Source organism: Haliotis asinina, chromosome 2 (assembly GCF_037392515.1).
Source record: "Haliotis asinina isolate JCU_RB_2024 chromosome 2, JCU_Hal_asi_v2, whole genome shotgun sequence".
Classification (NCBI taxonomy): domain Eukaryota; kingdom Metazoa; phylum Mollusca; class Gastropoda; order Lepetellida; family Haliotidae; genus Haliotis; species Haliotis asinina.
Window position 1 is genome coordinate 54377898 of NC_090281.1, and position 17788 is coordinate 54395685.

Genomic DNA, 17788 nt, shown 5'->3' on the forward strand with positions numbered 1-17788 from the left:
GAGGATGGAGGGGGAAGCTGGGCAGGGAGGATGACGGGGAAGGACAGTCGATGGAGGACAGATGGAGAGTAGAGAAGATGGATGGAGAAGTAGGAAGGATGGAGGGCATAGAGGATGGAGGGGAAGTAGGGAGGGTGAAGGTGGAAGTAGGGAGAAGGGCTTAGAATGGATGAAAGAGGTGATGAAGGGAAGGACAGTGGATAAAGGACAGAGGAGAATTAGGGAGGATGCACCACAGAGGGGATGTAGAGAGGATGAAGGGTTGTGGGGAGGATGGAGGAGAAGGATTCAGGATGTAGGACAAAGTTGAAGTAGGGAGGGTGAGGGGGAAGGATGGAGGATGGAGGATGGAGGAAAAAGTTGAAGTAGAGAGGGTGATGGGGAAGGATGGAGGACAAAGGTGATGAAGGGAGGATGAAAGGGAAACTAGGGAGGGTGAGGGGGGGGGGGGGGGAGATAGGAAGATTAAGGGTAAGGACAGAGGATTGAAAACAGAGTTGAAATAGAGAGTTGATTAAGTTGGATGGATGATGGACTGAGTGGCTGTAAGTAGAATGAAGGATGGGTGAATTGTGGATGGACTGGAAAATGAAAGACTTATGGAATGGAAGATGGGGAAAGTACTGGAGAGGTCAGATGGATGAGTGACATGTAGTGTGAGGGAAGTGTATGAAGCACAGAGATGATGTAGAGAGGATGAAGGAATGAGTAATTGAAGGTCAGAGCATGGATGATGCAGGGAAACTTGTCAGGGTGTAGGGAGGGTTAAGGGGAAGGACATGGGATGGAGGACAGACGGGAAGGGGAGGATAAAAAGGAAAGCAGAGGAAGGCCAGAGCATGGAGGACAGAGGGATAGAAGGGAGGATGTAGGAGAAGAGGAGAGGATGGAGGACAGAGAGGAAGTAAGGAAGATATACTAGGATGAATTTTGGATTGAGAGAATGGATGGAGGATGCAGGACAAAGGGTAAGTTGGAAGGATGCAAGGGATGGAAGGAGGACATGATAGATGACGGGGATTAAAAGGGAATCAGCGTGAAGAAAGGGAAAGGGTACAGGACGGAGGGCAGAGATGAAATAGGGTGAATGGAGAAAAGAGGGGAAGGATGGAGGATGGAGGCCAAGTGGGAAGTACGGAGAATGGAAGGGTTAGATGGTGGATGGAGAGGATGGGGAAGTAGAAAGGATGATGGAGAAGGATGGAGGACTGAGTTCTTTCTTATCTGTTAAATTATACCTCTGGCAAAGGACAAGAACAAAAATTGTTCTTTGACACTGCAACAACCACTCACCCATGTTACATCTTAGTAACAGTTGCTCGTATGAAGACTACTTTATGTAAGACCTCTGTGAAGTGCCTCATCATAATCTATGTATCCTGTATTTATATATCTTTGTCTCACATAAATACAAGCATGTGTGATCATTATACTTCTAATTGTCCCACCTCGTCACCAGTTCACCAGCAACGCAGAATGTGTTGATGGTAATGCTGAGCAGAAATAGAACTTTACAGAAACCAGCCTTGGTATGTAGTCTCATTAGTAATACGATTATCACCAGTGTTTATCACGGACCTACCTTTTGTGTCTCGATCAGAAACTATTGACCAGACACCTCTTCTTGTCTGATGAATGCATTGGTCACATAATCGGATGCGCATGACCATTACTTTATGGATGACAAGGTGTGATTTGTTAAGCTGTGTGTGATCATGGTTTGTCTGGTTGGTGTGTGATCACTAAAAATGCCGTAACACCAAAAAATGCCTATTATCTTAATCACTCACCCTTTAGTTTGAATTGACGAGTTTAAAAGGCGACTATGCTTGTAGTAAGAGGTGACTAATGGGATCAGGTGGTCAGACTCACTTGGTTGACACATCATCGGTTCCCATTTGTGCAGATCGATGCTCATGCTGTTGATCACTGTATTTTCTGGGTCAGTCTAGATCATTTACAGACCACCGCCAAATAGCTGGAACATTGCTGAATGTAGTGGAAAATTAAACTCACTCACTTTAGTTTGAAAGCCCAGATATGTTCAATGTTTGTGTGTTGCAACACTCAGAGAAGATATATGGCTACTCAGGCAAAGGTTAAACATGTCTCTTGGTTTGAAATACGATACATGACTTACCAAATATATTCATATATTCTGTCATTGAGTTGCTAGACTCAGAACACCAATGGATATAGTACTGTATAACGGTATATCTGTAGATTGGTTTCAAAACTTTGAATAAAGGTAATCAGATTGAACCAAAATGTTCAAAGTTTGATTTTTATATACAGACTATGTTAGGCGAAGTCTTGTACTTGAGTACCAACACAAAGGACACATCATTTGTTGTCTCCTCACACTCTGTGTCAGTAATGTTTTTATTCACTCTAGGATACAGTAACAAATGACTTGTAAGAACTATTTTCCGCAGTTTGAAATCCAAGAAAAGTCTGACGATGTATGCTCGGTGACAATAGAAAACTGTGTTAACAAATGCAAGTAGCGCATACACAGAATAACATTGCCTTGGCAATGCAGTTTACTTTCCACAATTGTCAGTTGAGTATCTACTGTTTCCCAACATTAACACCTCTCAACACAAAATGTTCAGAATACAAATTCAGTTGTTAAAATAAGACATAACTACTATTTAAACTGATAAGAGATATTTTATTAAGAAACAATGTTGTCATATTGTTAAAAACAGAAACATGTCTTCAGTTCCTTTGTAAACAAACAGCCCCCACACCACCACAGCCATCCCTATTCAGTCTTCAAGCCACACAATTTCACTACTAAATAAACATGAAGATACCCAATATGCACATATCTATACTTACCTGTTCCCCCCACCTTACAGTATTTAGAAGTGCCTGACACCAAATGACAGACTGGAGCTGTACTCAGCCAAGAGAGCTTCCAGGTCCTCCAGAGAGTCCTGGGGTGGCTCCAGAGCGTCTTGGGGATCCTCCAGTCGTGGCTGCTTTGCAGCTTGGGGCACCTCACTGTTGTCATATCGGCACTTCCTCTTGTGTGAGGGTGGGTACTCTTTGTTGGGCTCAGCAGTGGGTTTCCTCTTTTTCCTTAAAATAAGTTTAGTAAGGTAGAGATATTCCACATCATATTCATCATCAGAGCTAGGCTCAGCTTTCTCCATTGTCTTAGCAGGATTTACGTTTACTGTTGCAACAATGGTATCTGCTGATTTAGAAGGATCTGTTGCTGAAACAGTCTTATCTTTTATAATCTTACCAGGAACAGGCAAAGTTCTGGGCAAGGCATACCTTGACTGTAAGTAAGCTTGATCAGCAGACAGTAACTCTTCAGCAAAACTAAGCTTACATCTGGGCTTACTGATACCATTACCACCAGAGGGCTTAGTGATAGTGTTCCCCAAAGGTCTGCTCTGGGTTTTGATGTGCTTAGCTCCAAGAGGCTGAGGCACAAAGTAGGGCTTGCTCTCAGGCTGAAGCTTTCTCACTTTCTCTTTTGGAATGCGAGGCTTTGGTTGAGGTTTTGGCCTGAACGCTTTGGGCTTACGTTTGCAGGGCTTCAGGTAAGATTTTTGCTTTGGTTGGACTTTGGGTGTGGGGTTGTTGATAGTAGAAATGGCAGGAGTTTCAACATGGGCAAGAGACTGGGAAGGAGGAACTGGACTGGGTTGGTCAAGTTGGGGCAGCATGCAGGAGAAGGCCTAATGGGCAATAGTCTTTGTATCACTTTTAAGATATTGAATGAATGTCTTATTCTGTTATGCTGTACAATGATCAAACATACAGACAATGAATTTAATACAAACGCATACCTCTGGTCTCATCAGCTGCAGGTCCAGTCCTAAGCTGGGCTGGCAGACAGGCATTGCCTCCCAATGATTACTGCAAGGTGGTGGCTGGATTGTAGGAAGTTGGAGTGCTCCAGATGGTCTCATCTGCTGCAGATCCAGTCCTGTCTCACGTGCACCATGGTTACTGCTGGGTGGTGGCTGAACTGTAGGAGGGGGCTGGAGGGCTACAGGATGAAGGAGTCTTGGTTGTTGGTAACCGGCACGCAGGGAGAGGCCAACAGGATTACCGACAGGCATCCAGATAGTATTGTTATCTATTAGACATCTGGTCCCATCTCCCATCACCACTGTTGGCAGCCCGGAGGACAGGCGGGCCACAGACACTGTGACAGTGAATGGTTTACTAAATTAGCTATACAGTAATTCGGCATGACCAAAACAAGACTAAACTTTGAGTTGGGTCTTCTGAAATAGTTGATAATGTAGTGCGTCATGTTGTTGTTATAAACAAAATGTCCCTAAATGTTCACGCTTCTGAGGCAAACCTCTGGTTATATCAAATGTCATAACATGAAAAGAACATTCAAGCATGTATTGTTGGTGGCTGGTCACATCATCGTTTTTTCAACTTTTGCATTGTAAACATCATAAAACAATCACACACGGGTCTGGAATCAATATTTCCATATACCTGGTGTAGAAGGATTCATTGTTTTCTGCACCTCTTTAAGCTCTGTGCTCCTTTGGGGTCGTATTTTTCACGATAAAACTGTGGAAACGTCTCTCTTTCAAAATGGCTGACAAAGGAATGTCTAACTGTTGTCATGACGCCACTACAGTCGACAGAACCACGCATGCGTTGAATTTATGCAGAAGTAACACTTCCGTCTATGTGTATGTTGTAGGCATTGATAGATCTACATCAACACCTACTTGTCACCTAGTACGTCAGCTGTTTAACATGTAAGAAGAAACGTTGTGAAATGCGAACGTCTTTCCAAGGGAAGCTACTCTAGTAGAGTTTACTATGTAAATAGAGTTATCCTTCTTGAATGAGGATTTTATGACCGTTTACAAGGACAATGGCTTAAACGGTTATGCCAAAGACGTATACGTCTTTGGTTATGCTTACCAAGATGGGAGTGGAGCGTTCCATGTTAGGTTTGGCTAAATAAAAGAAGTGAAATGTTTCTAGGGCATCGGTTCTTCACTTATATTTGTGCGCGTAACATTTTTCATTGCTATTTAAAAACATAAATTTGACTTGGCCACGTCCCGATCATCTGTCTGTCCAACGTCTTTGGTTATGCTTACCAAGATGGGAGTGGAGCGTTAAATGTTAGGATTGGCTAAATAAAAGAAGTGAAATGTTTCTAGGGCATCGGTTCTTCACTTATATTTGTGCGCGTAACATTTTTCATTGCTATTTAAAAACATAAATTTGACTTGGCCACGTCCCGATCATCTGTCTGTCCAACGTCTTTGGTTATGCTTACCAAGATGGGAGTGGAGCGTTAAATGTTAGGATTGGCTAAATAAAAGAAGTGAAATGTTTCTAGGGCATCGGTTCTTCACTTATATTTGTGCGCGTAACATTTTTCATTGCTATTTAAAAACATAAATTTGACTTGGCCACGTCCCGATCATCTATCTGTCCACCATAACAATGAGTGTTTATAAGAACGAGTGTGGCTGAATCTACGACTCATTAACACGTGCTAAACTTCCCAAGCTGTGTTTCTCAGAGAGAAAAAAAATTAAAATGTGGTCCTCCCTCATCACTTTTTTCTATGAAAAATTATAAATAAAGCCCAACCGCCCTTGTCACTTTTGAAAAAAAAAATATGCCCGAGAAATATATTTTTTTTATGTAGCCTTATGTAACATTATACACTGCCAGAAGGCAGTAATTGTATAATTTTGTTCATGTTGAGTACAGTCCTGAGTAAAATCGTGTAGAATGATGAATATTCAATGTGAAATGGATTATAATTACATTAAAATAATTTGCCACATATTTGGTGATGTGTGTTTGGGAACTGATAATGTAATGTCTTTCATGAAAGATGACAGTGTTTTGGAACTTAAAAATCTTTAATATTATTGATGTAAAGGGGTTGCGCAGAGGTAGGGACAGATGGCGAAAGCGGGAGATATATGTGCAGGGCAGGGGAAGGGAAATACATGTATGACAGGAGGATGGACATAGGGGTATGTGAGAATGGCGGACACTGGGTTGGCACAGGTAGCACAGGGATGTAAAACGGGAGGGCAGGCATACGGAAATGTGACAATGGGGGCATGCGGAATGGTAGTATAGAGGGAGGACAGGCACAAGGATAGGTGACAATGAGGGACAGTGGGGGCATGGGGAAAGGTAGTGTAACTGGAGGACGGGCATACGGGCAGGTGATAATAGGAGACACTGGAGCATGGGGAAAGGTAATATAACGGGAGGACGGGTATACCGACAGGTTACAATGGGAGACTCTGGGGGCTTTGCGAATGGTAGTATGGTGGGAGGACAGGCATGCGAACAGGTGAAACTAGGGGCGTGGGGAGAGGTAGCATAACGGCTGGACGCACATACAGACATGTTACATTGGGGAACACTGGGGACATGGGGAAAGATAGTATAACAGGAGGATGGACTTACGGACAGGTGCATGACAGTGGGGGCACGCGGAATGGTAGTATAACGGGAGGACAGGCAAAAGGATAGGTGACAATGAGGGACAGTGGGGGCATGGAGAAAGATAGTATTACGGGAGGACGGACATACGGACAGGTGATAATGGGGGACACTGGAGGGCGTAGGGTAAGGCAGTATGACGACAGGACGGACTTAATGACAGTTGAGAGGGGGAGGGGTAATGCGGTGTTGAGACAGGGAAGGAACATGTGGGGAAAGGGGAGTGACAGGAGACTGGAAGTGAGATCGCATGACGGGAGCACTGACAGGTTGGTAAACAAGAGACACAAGAACAGAAAAGGAAAAGGGAAGTAAATCATTATTTACCTCGCTAAACCAATTTGAAAGTTTTGATTTACAGGAAAAGCAAATGTTATAACTACCGGTCTGGCACATGTCGTAAAACCATTTTGTAACTTGTTTCCTCGCTAACAGGTGTCTTGGCTTTTGCCAGTTATGATGTTTTCAACATCGTTATTATGAAAAGGTATATTTCAAGCTATGGGGATATCAGATGGCTGTATTCGACTCAAAACTTCTATCGTCGATTTCTGGAGAGTCGCAGGGAATAAGTCTTTTCTTGTATCAGTGGCAAGCTAAAGTGAGTGTACATGCCCCAACATATAAAGACCAAACTATTGTCGAGAAAGCGTGATATTGTGTCTTTAAGAATCCTTTGGTAATAACAACTACAGGGTATGAAGTGTACTTGGTGGGATACAACTGTGAATTTTGTTTCATTGTTATATCAAGGATCGTTACTAACTGATCACGTTTGTCAGGTCCAGTATGACTACCTTACATGCTAACACCATACATGTCACTTCAATGTAATGTAGCCACTTTCCTTAGTAACTAATCCATATAGAATAAATATCATGTAATACATCCATTCAATGCTGAATGGAAACAGACAGTCATGCATGACCAGGTATGAAATGCAGTTAGTGTGTCATGGAATATTGATATGTAAACATATTTTCCGGCTACCAGATTGGTTTAGAGGCGGTCACGTGACAGTTGACGGAAAACCTGTCCTCGGTCAATATTGCTTTTCGCGAGTCCATAAACACAGATATTGACCTCATCGCCAGTCTATAATTGTGTGTGAACGCATTTGAGAATAGAATTCTTTTTCGCGATTTGCATAAAGCCGTGTTGTGCAGCTTTCTTGCAGACTAATGCCTCCTGGCATATCTTTGATATTCTTTCAGTAATTTATAAAGGTAGGAGAGTAACGTCTCTTTTGGACTTTAGTGCATACCAAAAAAGACATCCATTCAATGCTATCCAAAAGCATGTGTAATCGCTGTTGAGTAGAAATAGAGCTTTATACAGCACCAGCTTTGAAGTGTAGATGTGTTATAAAATTATCTCAAGTGTCCCAAAGAATGACCCACCTTTTGTGTGAAGATCAGAAAACCAGTCACCTGTTCTAAAGAATGTGGTGGCCACATAATGAGCTTTGTATGAATATTACCTTAAGGGTGACAAGCTGTTATCTGCAATGTTGTGTAGGGATTGTGTAGACTAAGTACTGTACCAGTGCACTCATTCATTGTATTTTAGATCTGTTGTCTACTTACTTGATTTGTGTAACTCCCAGGTTTGAAATCAAAGGTCACGGTACAGTTTGGTGATATGGTGGGTGACAATATATAACTGTGTTAACAAATGCATGTGACGTGACTGTATACATACAATAACATTGCCTTGGCAATGCTGTTATCTTCAAACAGTTGCCAGTTGAGTAATGTTTGCAAACAGTAACACCCCTTCTGTTGAAATAGTTCCTGTATTAAGAACAGAATACAGATTCAGTTGCTAAAATAAGACATCACTACTTTTAAAATGATAAGAGATAATTTATTAAGAAACTATGTTGTCATAACGTAAAAACAGAAATATGTCTTCAGTTCCTTTGTATACAATCAGTCCCCAAACCACCAATCACAGCCACCCCTGTCAGGTCATCAAGCTATACACCTAAGCTTATATGATGCATAAACATGAACATACCCACTATACGCAAGTCTATACCTACCTGTCCCATCCCCCTTACAGTATATAGGGGAAGTCCCTGATGTCAGATACCAGACCAGAGCTGTACTCAGCCAAGAGAGCTTCCAGGTCCTCCAGGGAGTCTTGGGGTGGCTCCAGAGCGTCCTGGGACACCCCCAGACTTGGCTGCTTTGCAGCTTGGGGCACCTCACTGTTGTCATCTGGGTACTTCCTCTTTCGTGAGGGTGGGTACTCTTTGTTGGGCTCAGCAGTGGGTTTCCTCTTTTTCCTTAAAATAAGTTTAGTAAGGTAGAGATATTCCACATCATATTCACCATCAAAGCTAGGCTCAGGTTGGTGCAATGCCTCGGCGGGATTTACATTTATTGTTGCAACAATGGAATCTGTTGATTTAGAAGGACCTGTTGCTGAAACAGTCTTATCTTTTATAATCTTACCAGGAACAGGTAACGTCCTGGACAAGGCAGACCTTGATTGTAAGTAAGCTTGATCAGCAGACAGTAACTCTTCAGCAAAACTAAGCTTACATCTGGGCTTACTGATACCATTACCACCAGAGGGCTTAGTGATAGTTTTCCCCAAAGGTCTGCTCTGGGTTTTGATGTGCTTAGCTCCAAGAGGCTGAGGCACAAAGTAGGGCTTGCTCTCTGGCTGAAGCTTTCTCACTTTCTCTTTTGGAATGCAAGGCTTTGGTTGAGGTTGGGGCTTGCGTTTGCAGAGCTTGCGCTCGGGTTTTCGCTTTGGTTGGACTTTGGGTGTGGGGTTGTTGTTAGTAGAAATGGCAAGAGACTGGGAAGGAGGAACTGGACTGGGTAGGTCAAGTTGGGGCAGCATGCAGGAGATGGCCTAATGGGCAATAGTCTTTGTATCACTTTTAAGATATTGAATGAATGTCTTATTCTGTTATGCTGTACAATGATCAAACATACAGACAATGAATTTAATACAAATGCATACCTCTGGTCTCATCAGTTGCAGGTCCAGTCCTAAGCTGGGCTGGCAGACAGGCATTGCCTCCCAATGATTACTGCAAGGTGGTGGCTGGATTGTAGGAAGTTGGAGTGCTCCAGATGGTCTCATCTGCTGCAGATCCAGTCCTGTCTCACGTGCACCATGGTTACTGCAGTGTGGTGGCTGAACTGTAGGAGGGGGCTGGAGGGCTACAGGATGAAGGAGTCTTGGTTGTTGGTAACCGGCACCCAGGGAGAGGCCAACAAGATTGCCAGCTGGCATCCAGATAGTGTTGTTATCTATCAGACATCTGGTCCCATCTCCCATCACCACTGTTGGCAGCCCGGAGGACAGGCGGGTCACAGACACTGTGACAGTGAATAGTTTACTAAACTGGGGACAACTGCATTTTACGGGTCCCTGCCTTCGGCATTTAACCCTAACCCAACCCTAATCTAATTTAATCTAATACTAACTCTAACCCTAATACTAACCTAACCCCAACTTCCGGGAACCCGTAAAGTACAGTCTACTGCCAGAACGTCTGCCATCAATTGTATAACTCCGTAATATGACAACTACATCAAAACATGTATTGTTTATGACTGGACACATCATCGTCTTTGCAATTTGGCACTGTAACCTGGGATTGGGAGTGAGGATTTTGCCAATGGGCCATTTTCGGGATTATTAGCCTTTTTCTGAGTTTAGCATGGGCTACCGTCCTTCTATCAATAGTAAATTTCAAGATTTTAATGGGCCATTTTCTATTCTAATGTGCGAAATGGTACATGACACATGGCCCCTGCCGTTCCTAATCCCAGTGTAACACTAAGAACAATCACAGGCGGCTCTGAAACGAACATTTTCACATACCTGGTGTAGGAGGATTCATGTTTTTTCCTAAGTCTTCAAGTTCTGCACACGTTTAGATTCGTATTTTGTACGATAAAACTGCGAAAACGATTCTCTTTCAAAATGGCTGACACATGAAGTGTTAACTGTTGTCATGACGCCGCTACAATCCACAGAACCACGCATGCGTCGAATTTATACATAAGTTACACTTCCGCCAGAAGTACATGTGTATGCTAGTTGACACATAGTATGTCAGCTATCCTGATTTACCACGGAGAAGACACATTCTGAAACACGAACGTCTTTCCAAGGGAAGCCACTCTGGTAGAGTTTGCTGTGTGATTAGAGTTACCCTTCTTGAATAAGGATTTTATTTGGGCTTGAAAGAATAATGGAAATATTTGGCATAAAGGGTTTGTAAAGCATACTGGGGTGGTGTTTCAGCGTTCCATGAAATCACGCAGTGCATTGCCAATGGACAGTCTTTACATGATGATATAACATTCTTTGTTTATGTCAGTGCAAGTTATCAGGTTCTGTGTGTGTTGTAGGTTGACAGTACCTTAACGACTACTTCAGGCAAAAGTAGTACTTTCAAAGGAATCTTGAATGGGTAAAACCAATTACTTCACTTAAACATAATCTATTAGCCCCTGTCTCTTTATTGACAGTGCGTGGAGTGTTCAGTACAGAAGTAAAATGCAGAACAGTCAATATGAAATAGATGACAAATACAGTGAAATCCTTGTCACAAAGTGTGTGTTTGAGAACTTGAAACATTGAAATTGTTTAATACTATTGAAGTCAACGAGTGCGCCGGAGATAGGGGAGAGGGTGAAATTGGAAATATGTGAGCAGGGGAAAGGAAAGCAAACATAACGAGAGGATGGACATACGGACATGTGAGAATACAGATATAGAAGGTACGTAGGGGAATACGTGTACAAGTTGAGTACCTCGAGAGTACCAAAGGTCAGTGCAGTGAGCACTGTTGAGTAGCGGTAAACATCAGACATCTTTCCAACGACATCTTTGGTGTTTTTGGTGTCTTTGCCGTTTAGTTACCAAAATTGCCCGTCTAATACGGAGACCGAACATTCGGATATATATGAGGTAACTTGTAACTAGAAAAATGTTCGGAAACCGAGGTATTCGGATATCTGAAGTTCTGATATATGGTGTCTGACTGTATAGACATGTGTGAAGATGAAATATACGGCATGAGGAGAGGCATATGGGAAGGTGAGAATGGAGACATAGCAGGCATGGGAATGGAGAAACAGATAGGAGATGAGGGTAGACGGGTAGTACAGTGGACGGGTAGTATAGTGGCACACAGCGAAACCATCAACACTACCATCAACACGACAGAAAATCCGAAAAAATACTGACACTGCTAGGATACTTTATTACAATCAGACAAGAACTACATAAGATATACTGAACAGCAAAAGAAACGCAACTCTCATTTTTGGTCAAGTTTTTAACTGGAAGACTTAAGCATGAACGCTTACTTTTGTGAGGTTTAATTTTCTCTGGCTGTTCAGTATATTTTCAGATGACGGCATCTGATGGACATACACGGTTCTTACTGGCATGTTGTTTGGGTTGAAGAAACTCTACCTAGGTGGACAGCTGCCCATGTGCAGTTACCATGCCCATCGCGGTCGAGGGAGCGGGGACTGACCTCCTGACGTAATTACATTGTTTGCGAGGAGCATTAAGCGATCTGGATCAGTGCCCCTTTAAGAGGGGAATCATTTTACTGTCACAGTCTATACACGTAATGTAAATAATACTAACATGTACGTAGAAGATACTTTACTACGACGTTGATGATGCTGCAGGGAAATGAACTTGAAACATCTAGGAGGGACATTCATGTTGTGCCATGTTTGTGGATTTCTGTATGTACGTGCAAATGAGTACTGTTGAGCTTCAGGCAGAGTGCCTCGGCTTCATCAAAGGGATTGGATGGTAAGGCTCGCTGCCTTGGTTGACACATGTCATCGTGTCCTAACTGCGTAGATTGATGCTTGATGGTGTTGCTCACTGGATTGTCTGGTCAGACCGTCGCCACATAGCTGGAAATTTGCTACGTGCGGCGTAAACCTAAACTCACTCATAGAAACAGTATGGGGTCGTAACGCTGCTTTGTGATGTCGGTAACGACACGCACGTCATCTACGTAGTTAAAAGAATCTTCTGAGTGAATGCCAATGTTACATCCTTTGGCACAAAACGCGTCCATATTATACCTAACACGTAGGCAGTCACTCAAGTGGTGGTGTTTACTGGTGATGTATGGACAGTGAATCAAGAATGCGTGACGAGAACACCTGATTATTCATCGGTACACAGTTTGTAGTGTAGTCTGTCTTACAGTCCCTGAACCACATTATTTTCCCTACATCCTAGCCCTCTCTGCACTGCTAAAGCCATAAATGAAGCAAGTCTAGATTTCCTCAGGTCTCTGGTCTCCCTGGGTCTCCTTTTAGATTTATATGTGTTTGCTTGTTACTAGCAAAGTATACATATTCAGAGACTGTTTGTAGTGAACCTACAGGCGATACATCCAAACAGGACGACATCTAATGTTTGTTAAAACCAGCATTGCAATTATTGGCATATTTGCTTTGATTTCGTCACACCAAGGCCACTTGCAGTTTGGATTCTGGAAAAAAGGGTTTGGTCACATGGCATTATTGTTCACTGTGAGCAACAGACAGAGTTCTTTTCACTATATTCTGGCCAAGGGAGAATCTCCTGTTTCATTAGTTTATAGTATTCCCAGAAATTATTGAGAATCATGTTGCGTCCTGTAACTCATTACGTTTATTAACTTCTGGCGTTTTACTTACATAAACATGTTAAAACATCATCCTTTTACAGTCTCAGTCTTGTTTTAGTACTTTGTTAGACCTCCTCGCTCAGCAATGCATGCCTGAATACGCCTAGGCACACTACCCATCAAAGTTTGTAGGTAATCGTGTGACAGGGTATCCCAATATTGGACCACCTCGGCCTTCATATCTTCAATATTTCTCAGTCCCTTTTGGTTTATTCTGTCCTTCATGACTCCCCTCACATTCTCAATTGGGTTTAGGTCAGGGCTGTAACTGGGCCAGTCTAAACCTTGAACATTTTCGCCCGACAACCACTGTTTTGTGTAGCGCGCAGTGTGTTTTGGGTCATTATCATGCTGGAAAATCCAATCATCTTCATACAATGTTTGTGCTGTCGGAAGAAGGTGACAATTTAGAATGTCAACGTATCTTTCTTTTGTCAAGTTTCCCGTGAAAACACACAATGGCGTCACTCCGCGAGCCGATATGCCACCCCACATGTGAAGCTTCGGGCTATGTTTTGGTCGCTGGTAGATAGGTTTGACAGTATCTTTGGTCCAAATTTTCACACAATTAGGGAAAAGCCAAACAGAACTTTCATCCGAAAAGAAAACATTATCCCAATCTTGATTTTCATGAGCCCGACACCAGTTTAAACGTTTTCCCTTTTGTGCATCTTTCATCAACGGCGAGGGAATTCCACGTTTTTTCACCCAATTAAGTCTCTGTAATTCCTGCCTAACTGTTTCATTGCATACCTGAGGACTTCCTCTGCTAATCATTTCATTTCCGATGTTCTCAACACTTTTCAATTTGCCCCTACTCTCAATCTGCCCAAGTCTTCGGCGATCCACAACACTGAATTTCCTAGGCCGACCTGCCCCTGCTTTCTGCTCTATCCCGGTTCCTGTTTGAATATTCTTCAAAGTTCTGTATACTGTAGACAGAGGAATACCATGTCTACAAGCTAACACTTTAGCATCTGCCTCACCCCTTTCAAAATCATCTAGAATGAGCTTTCTTTTCTCTCTTGCTGTAAATTCTGCCATGTCAACACAGGAAGCCGTCTGCTCAGACAAGGGAGATAACTCTTGACGTAATGAGCTGCCTTCTAAGCCTTCAAGAGTTGTCTCCCTTATTTAGTATGCTTAGTGCATAGTGAAAGCCCATTTTCCAATCTTAGCATCATTAGAAAAAAACAAAGATTTTCTCAATAATTTCTGGGAACACTGTACATGATTACCTCTCTCCTCTGTTTACATGATTTCAGTTAGAGCCGCAGTTGATTATTCTTTCACGCGATAATTTCGATAATTGTAGCAGTAAAATAAAAATTATGGCTTTATTGCTACAATAACAGCTTTGTATTATACTGCCTTTGAATTGTGTTGCTACTCTATTTTGTACTGTCACGGAAATACATGTACCTCTGTAAAGATGTGGACGAATTTATTGTAACCTTCATAAATTTAAGAATTTACTTGTCAATGACATTCTTTGTGGAGTTTCTTTCATACCGAATTCTTTTCGGACTGATTACTGGTGTACTCTCTGTTTCATTTTTTTAATTCACTCATAACAAAACATGAGCATTAATCACGCACCGACCACATTTTCATATGGAACGCACGCAAACCCAGCACGTCGCAGAAGCTTTGAAAACCAAATTCTGCGTATTAAAGTGGTAATACTGTCATATTTGACTCCAACGAAAGTTTAAAACTGTCCCTCCAATATGAGAGGAATACAAAACGTGAAAATCAGCTGTTCTTGGAAGTATGGTCACCATGACTAAGCCAACAATTTGACTGTCGCGCGGTTCACTCACTTATTCACTCAAAAAATGATTGTTGTGGTAGTTTGGACCACTGTTAGCAACCACATCAACACCTGGTGTCGTCATCCATCACACCAACAACAATAACATCTGATAATCCCCTACTTGTACAGGCAATCAAGCGTCGAATTCTCAGCATCGGAATCCCCTGCCATACCTCTGACATTCCTCATGGTTAGACCCGCGAAGGTCCGGGATAGAATAGGCCTTCGGTAACCCATGTTTGCCATTAAAGCGACTATGCTTGTCGTAAGAGGCGACTAACGGGATCGGGTGGTCAGGCTCGCTGACATGATTCACACTTGTCTTCTGTCCACAATTGCGCAGATCGATGCTCATGCTGTTGATCACTGGATTGTATGGTCCAGATTCGATCGTTTTCAGACCGTCGACATGTAGCTTGAATACTGCTGAGTGCGGCGTAAAACTCAACTCACTCACTCCTCATGTGAAGAGTCCCCGTCAATTCCTGAACAGGAGGTTATCCACCTAGAACCTGGCGTCGAACGTGGTAAATGTTCAGGTTGGCACCGACGCATGGCATCCTTGTGTCGTGTATACCACTAACTTCCCATGGAATATTTTGTATCCGTCAAGAATGTTCTATTATAATACTGGCGTATTTAAATTCATTTCACAAAAAAACAAACAATGTAGTGAACAGACTGCACGTATGGATATACACCCCAAATTTGCACATTTGCAGTACGTGAACATGTTATAAACCCACGGGTTTTGGGTTTTCAAATAGGCATTCCACAATATGCTTTCGCATGCCTACTTGAACCAACATACAAAATGCCCTTGGATTTAGGAGTTGCTTAATTAATGCCTATGTGCATACGTGTTACAAATAAGGAATATAAATCTTCCGAAAATGATTTTATGTAGGACGTCATAGGCAGCTACTATGCAGTCCACGGGTGTTGAGAAATTACCAAATTGATAAGCTGTAGGCCATACACACAAACATCCTGCATACAACCCAGATTTCCTGTGCGTCTTCCTGAACTCAAGTTCCGCATAACACCTGTTCCGTTCAAGTCACCCACACTGACTCCTGCCAACGACGGCTTTAAGGTAATTGCTGACTTGTAGGTCCTTTTTGTTTCGTTTTTCTTAGTTGACGCATCAAATGATGTCCCAGCAGATATTGTGAAGGCATGTAATTCAATATTTTCACAAGTCAAGGCAGTGAATTATTGATCTCTTTCCTCGCCACGATATGGCTGAGATATTGCCGATGTGACGCTACATATATTAACTTACTCACTCATTAATCTCTTTCAGTCAGATCTCATTCCTCCCTAAATAATGTTATGATACTGGTGCTTAATATTCTTCATTTCAAAAGTCTAGACTCATTAGTGTAAATACAGTCACTTACTTCAGGCGACTGTTCTATACTAATTTTTGCAAAAATTCCGTACTGTATACACGTGAAGTGAAATATTGTAAAACCAATTCGTAACGTTGAAAAGATTATTGTCATCAGGTCAATAAATGATTCCAATCAGTGACAGTTGGCGAATTCAAAACAAAACTTTACACCAAATGCCGCTGTTAACATGCACGATATTTAAACATGATTTTCAGCAATTTGATGCATGATGCTCGAGCAGTTCATCTTCATAAGGTCTGCAGTTGGTTCCGCCAAGTTGGTGGAGAAATTCATCTTCGATGTAACCACATAGACACACAGGCCCTGGTGCCTTTGCTAGGATTCATTGTTTCAGATGACCCCCGACTCAAAATGCTCCTCAGTACAATACATGTACATCATGACATTGTCGGGATGTATTGTGATGTGGAACATTTCGAGTCGGGGGTCATCTCAAAGTTTTTATTTAATTTTGTCTGTCTTTAATTACAGCAAAGACACGATGGCCTGTGCATGTATAAACATAGTATATGGTGTTTTAAGCGAGTCTAAACTTTTGAAAGGAAGTATATTATGAGCATCGACATTGTTCTGCGATGGCATGCAATGAACCAGATGTTGTTGCCATTGTTGTCGCCTTGGTTGTTATTTGTTGCTACTGTTAATGAGTATTGTTGTACTGAAGTAATACAAATAACAAATATGAGGTCGACCTGTCACGGTCACTGACTGGGTAATCAGAAGCATGTATATTAATATATTAATATTACGAGCAACGGTGTCTGCTGTAAAAGCCTATTTTTGGAAGATAAGTTCAGAAGTCTCTTCCAGTGTGGCGTGACTTCACTATACATTATGTTCTTGCTGACAGTCGTTGTGAAAGAACTAGGTATAATAAACTGCAATAATTTGCATTTTGTTATAAGCTCAAAACAACGAATTTTTTTTATTTTTTATAATTTTATAATAATATATAATCAGAAACATAAATATGTGGTACGTAAAACTATGAACGCGCTTGTGCGGTGGCGCTGTTTCAATTGACGTCACAGTATGACGGTAACGTCACCACCATGATTATATGGGCTTGTAACGCTAAAACTGCCATCAAGGCAGGTAAAGGCAGATCAAGGTTAAAACAAATCCTGCCTTATAATAGAAGACAGTTTTAGAGTGACCACCATATGCAGTGTGGCGTGATGATCGTGAAACGATGGATATACAACGTTACCCGTTGATTTAAAACCAGACTGATCTTTTACGTATGTGGCAGTCAAACGTAAACAAGATTTGTGCTCTGTATAAATGCAGAAATCACATAACATATATCTATCATGGCCTCTGATAAATGATATGAATACTACAGGAAGTGATCGAAATAATTTCATTTGCTGTCTATTAAAGTTAACGTGT

At 42.0% G+C, this 17788-nt stretch overlaps 2 protein-coding genes across 2 annotated transcripts; both read right to left on the reverse strand.

The window, feature by feature from the left end:
* Positions 1 to 2867: 2867 nt before the first annotated feature.
* LOC137274413 (uncharacterized) lies at positions 2868 to 4498 on the reverse strand. Its single transcript, XM_067807585.1, has 4 exons — positions 4480 to 4498; positions 4017 to 4171; positions 3810 to 3935; positions 2868 to 3698 (listed from the first exon to the last, which is right to left on the reverse strand). Exons 1-4 carry the CDS (start codon positions 4496 to 4498, stop codon positions 2868 to 2870), a joined length of 1131 nt encoding a protein of 376 aa, XP_067663686.1.
* Positions 4499 to 8538: 4040 nt separating this feature from the next.
* Positions 8539 to 10348, reverse strand: LOC137274433 (uncharacterized). The gene is made up of 4 exons (XM_067807607.1): positions 10330 to 10348; positions 9667 to 9821; positions 9460 to 9585; positions 8539 to 9348 (listed from the first exon to the last, which is right to left on the reverse strand). The coding sequence occupies exons 1-4, from the start codon at positions 10346 to 10348 to the stop codon at positions 8539 to 8541; spliced, it is 1110 nt and encodes a 369-aa protein (XP_067663708.1).
* Between the last annotated feature and the right edge of the window lie 7440 nt (positions 10349 to 17788).

Bases quoted from the DNA above. Each gene is read 5' to 3' on its own strand.
- LOC137274413 (XM_067807585.1), bottom strand. The intron at 3,936-4,016 runs GTAGCCCTCCAG...CTGGATCTGCAG, and splicing joins AACCAAGACTCCTTCATCCT to CAGATGAGACCATCTGGAGC. The intron at 3,699-3,809 runs GTATGCGTTTGT...ATTGCCCATTAG, and splicing joins TGCAGCTGATGAGACCAGAG to GCCTTCTCCTGCATGCTGCC.
- LOC137274433 (XM_067807607.1), bottom strand. The intron at 9,586-9,666 runs GTAGCCCTCCAG...CTGGATCTGCAG, and splicing joins AACCAAGACTCCTTCATCCT to CAGATGAGACCATCTGGAGC. The intron at 9,349-9,459 runs GTATGCATTTGT...ATTGCCCATTAG, and splicing joins TGCAACTGATGAGACCAGAG to GCCATCTCCTGCATGCTGCC.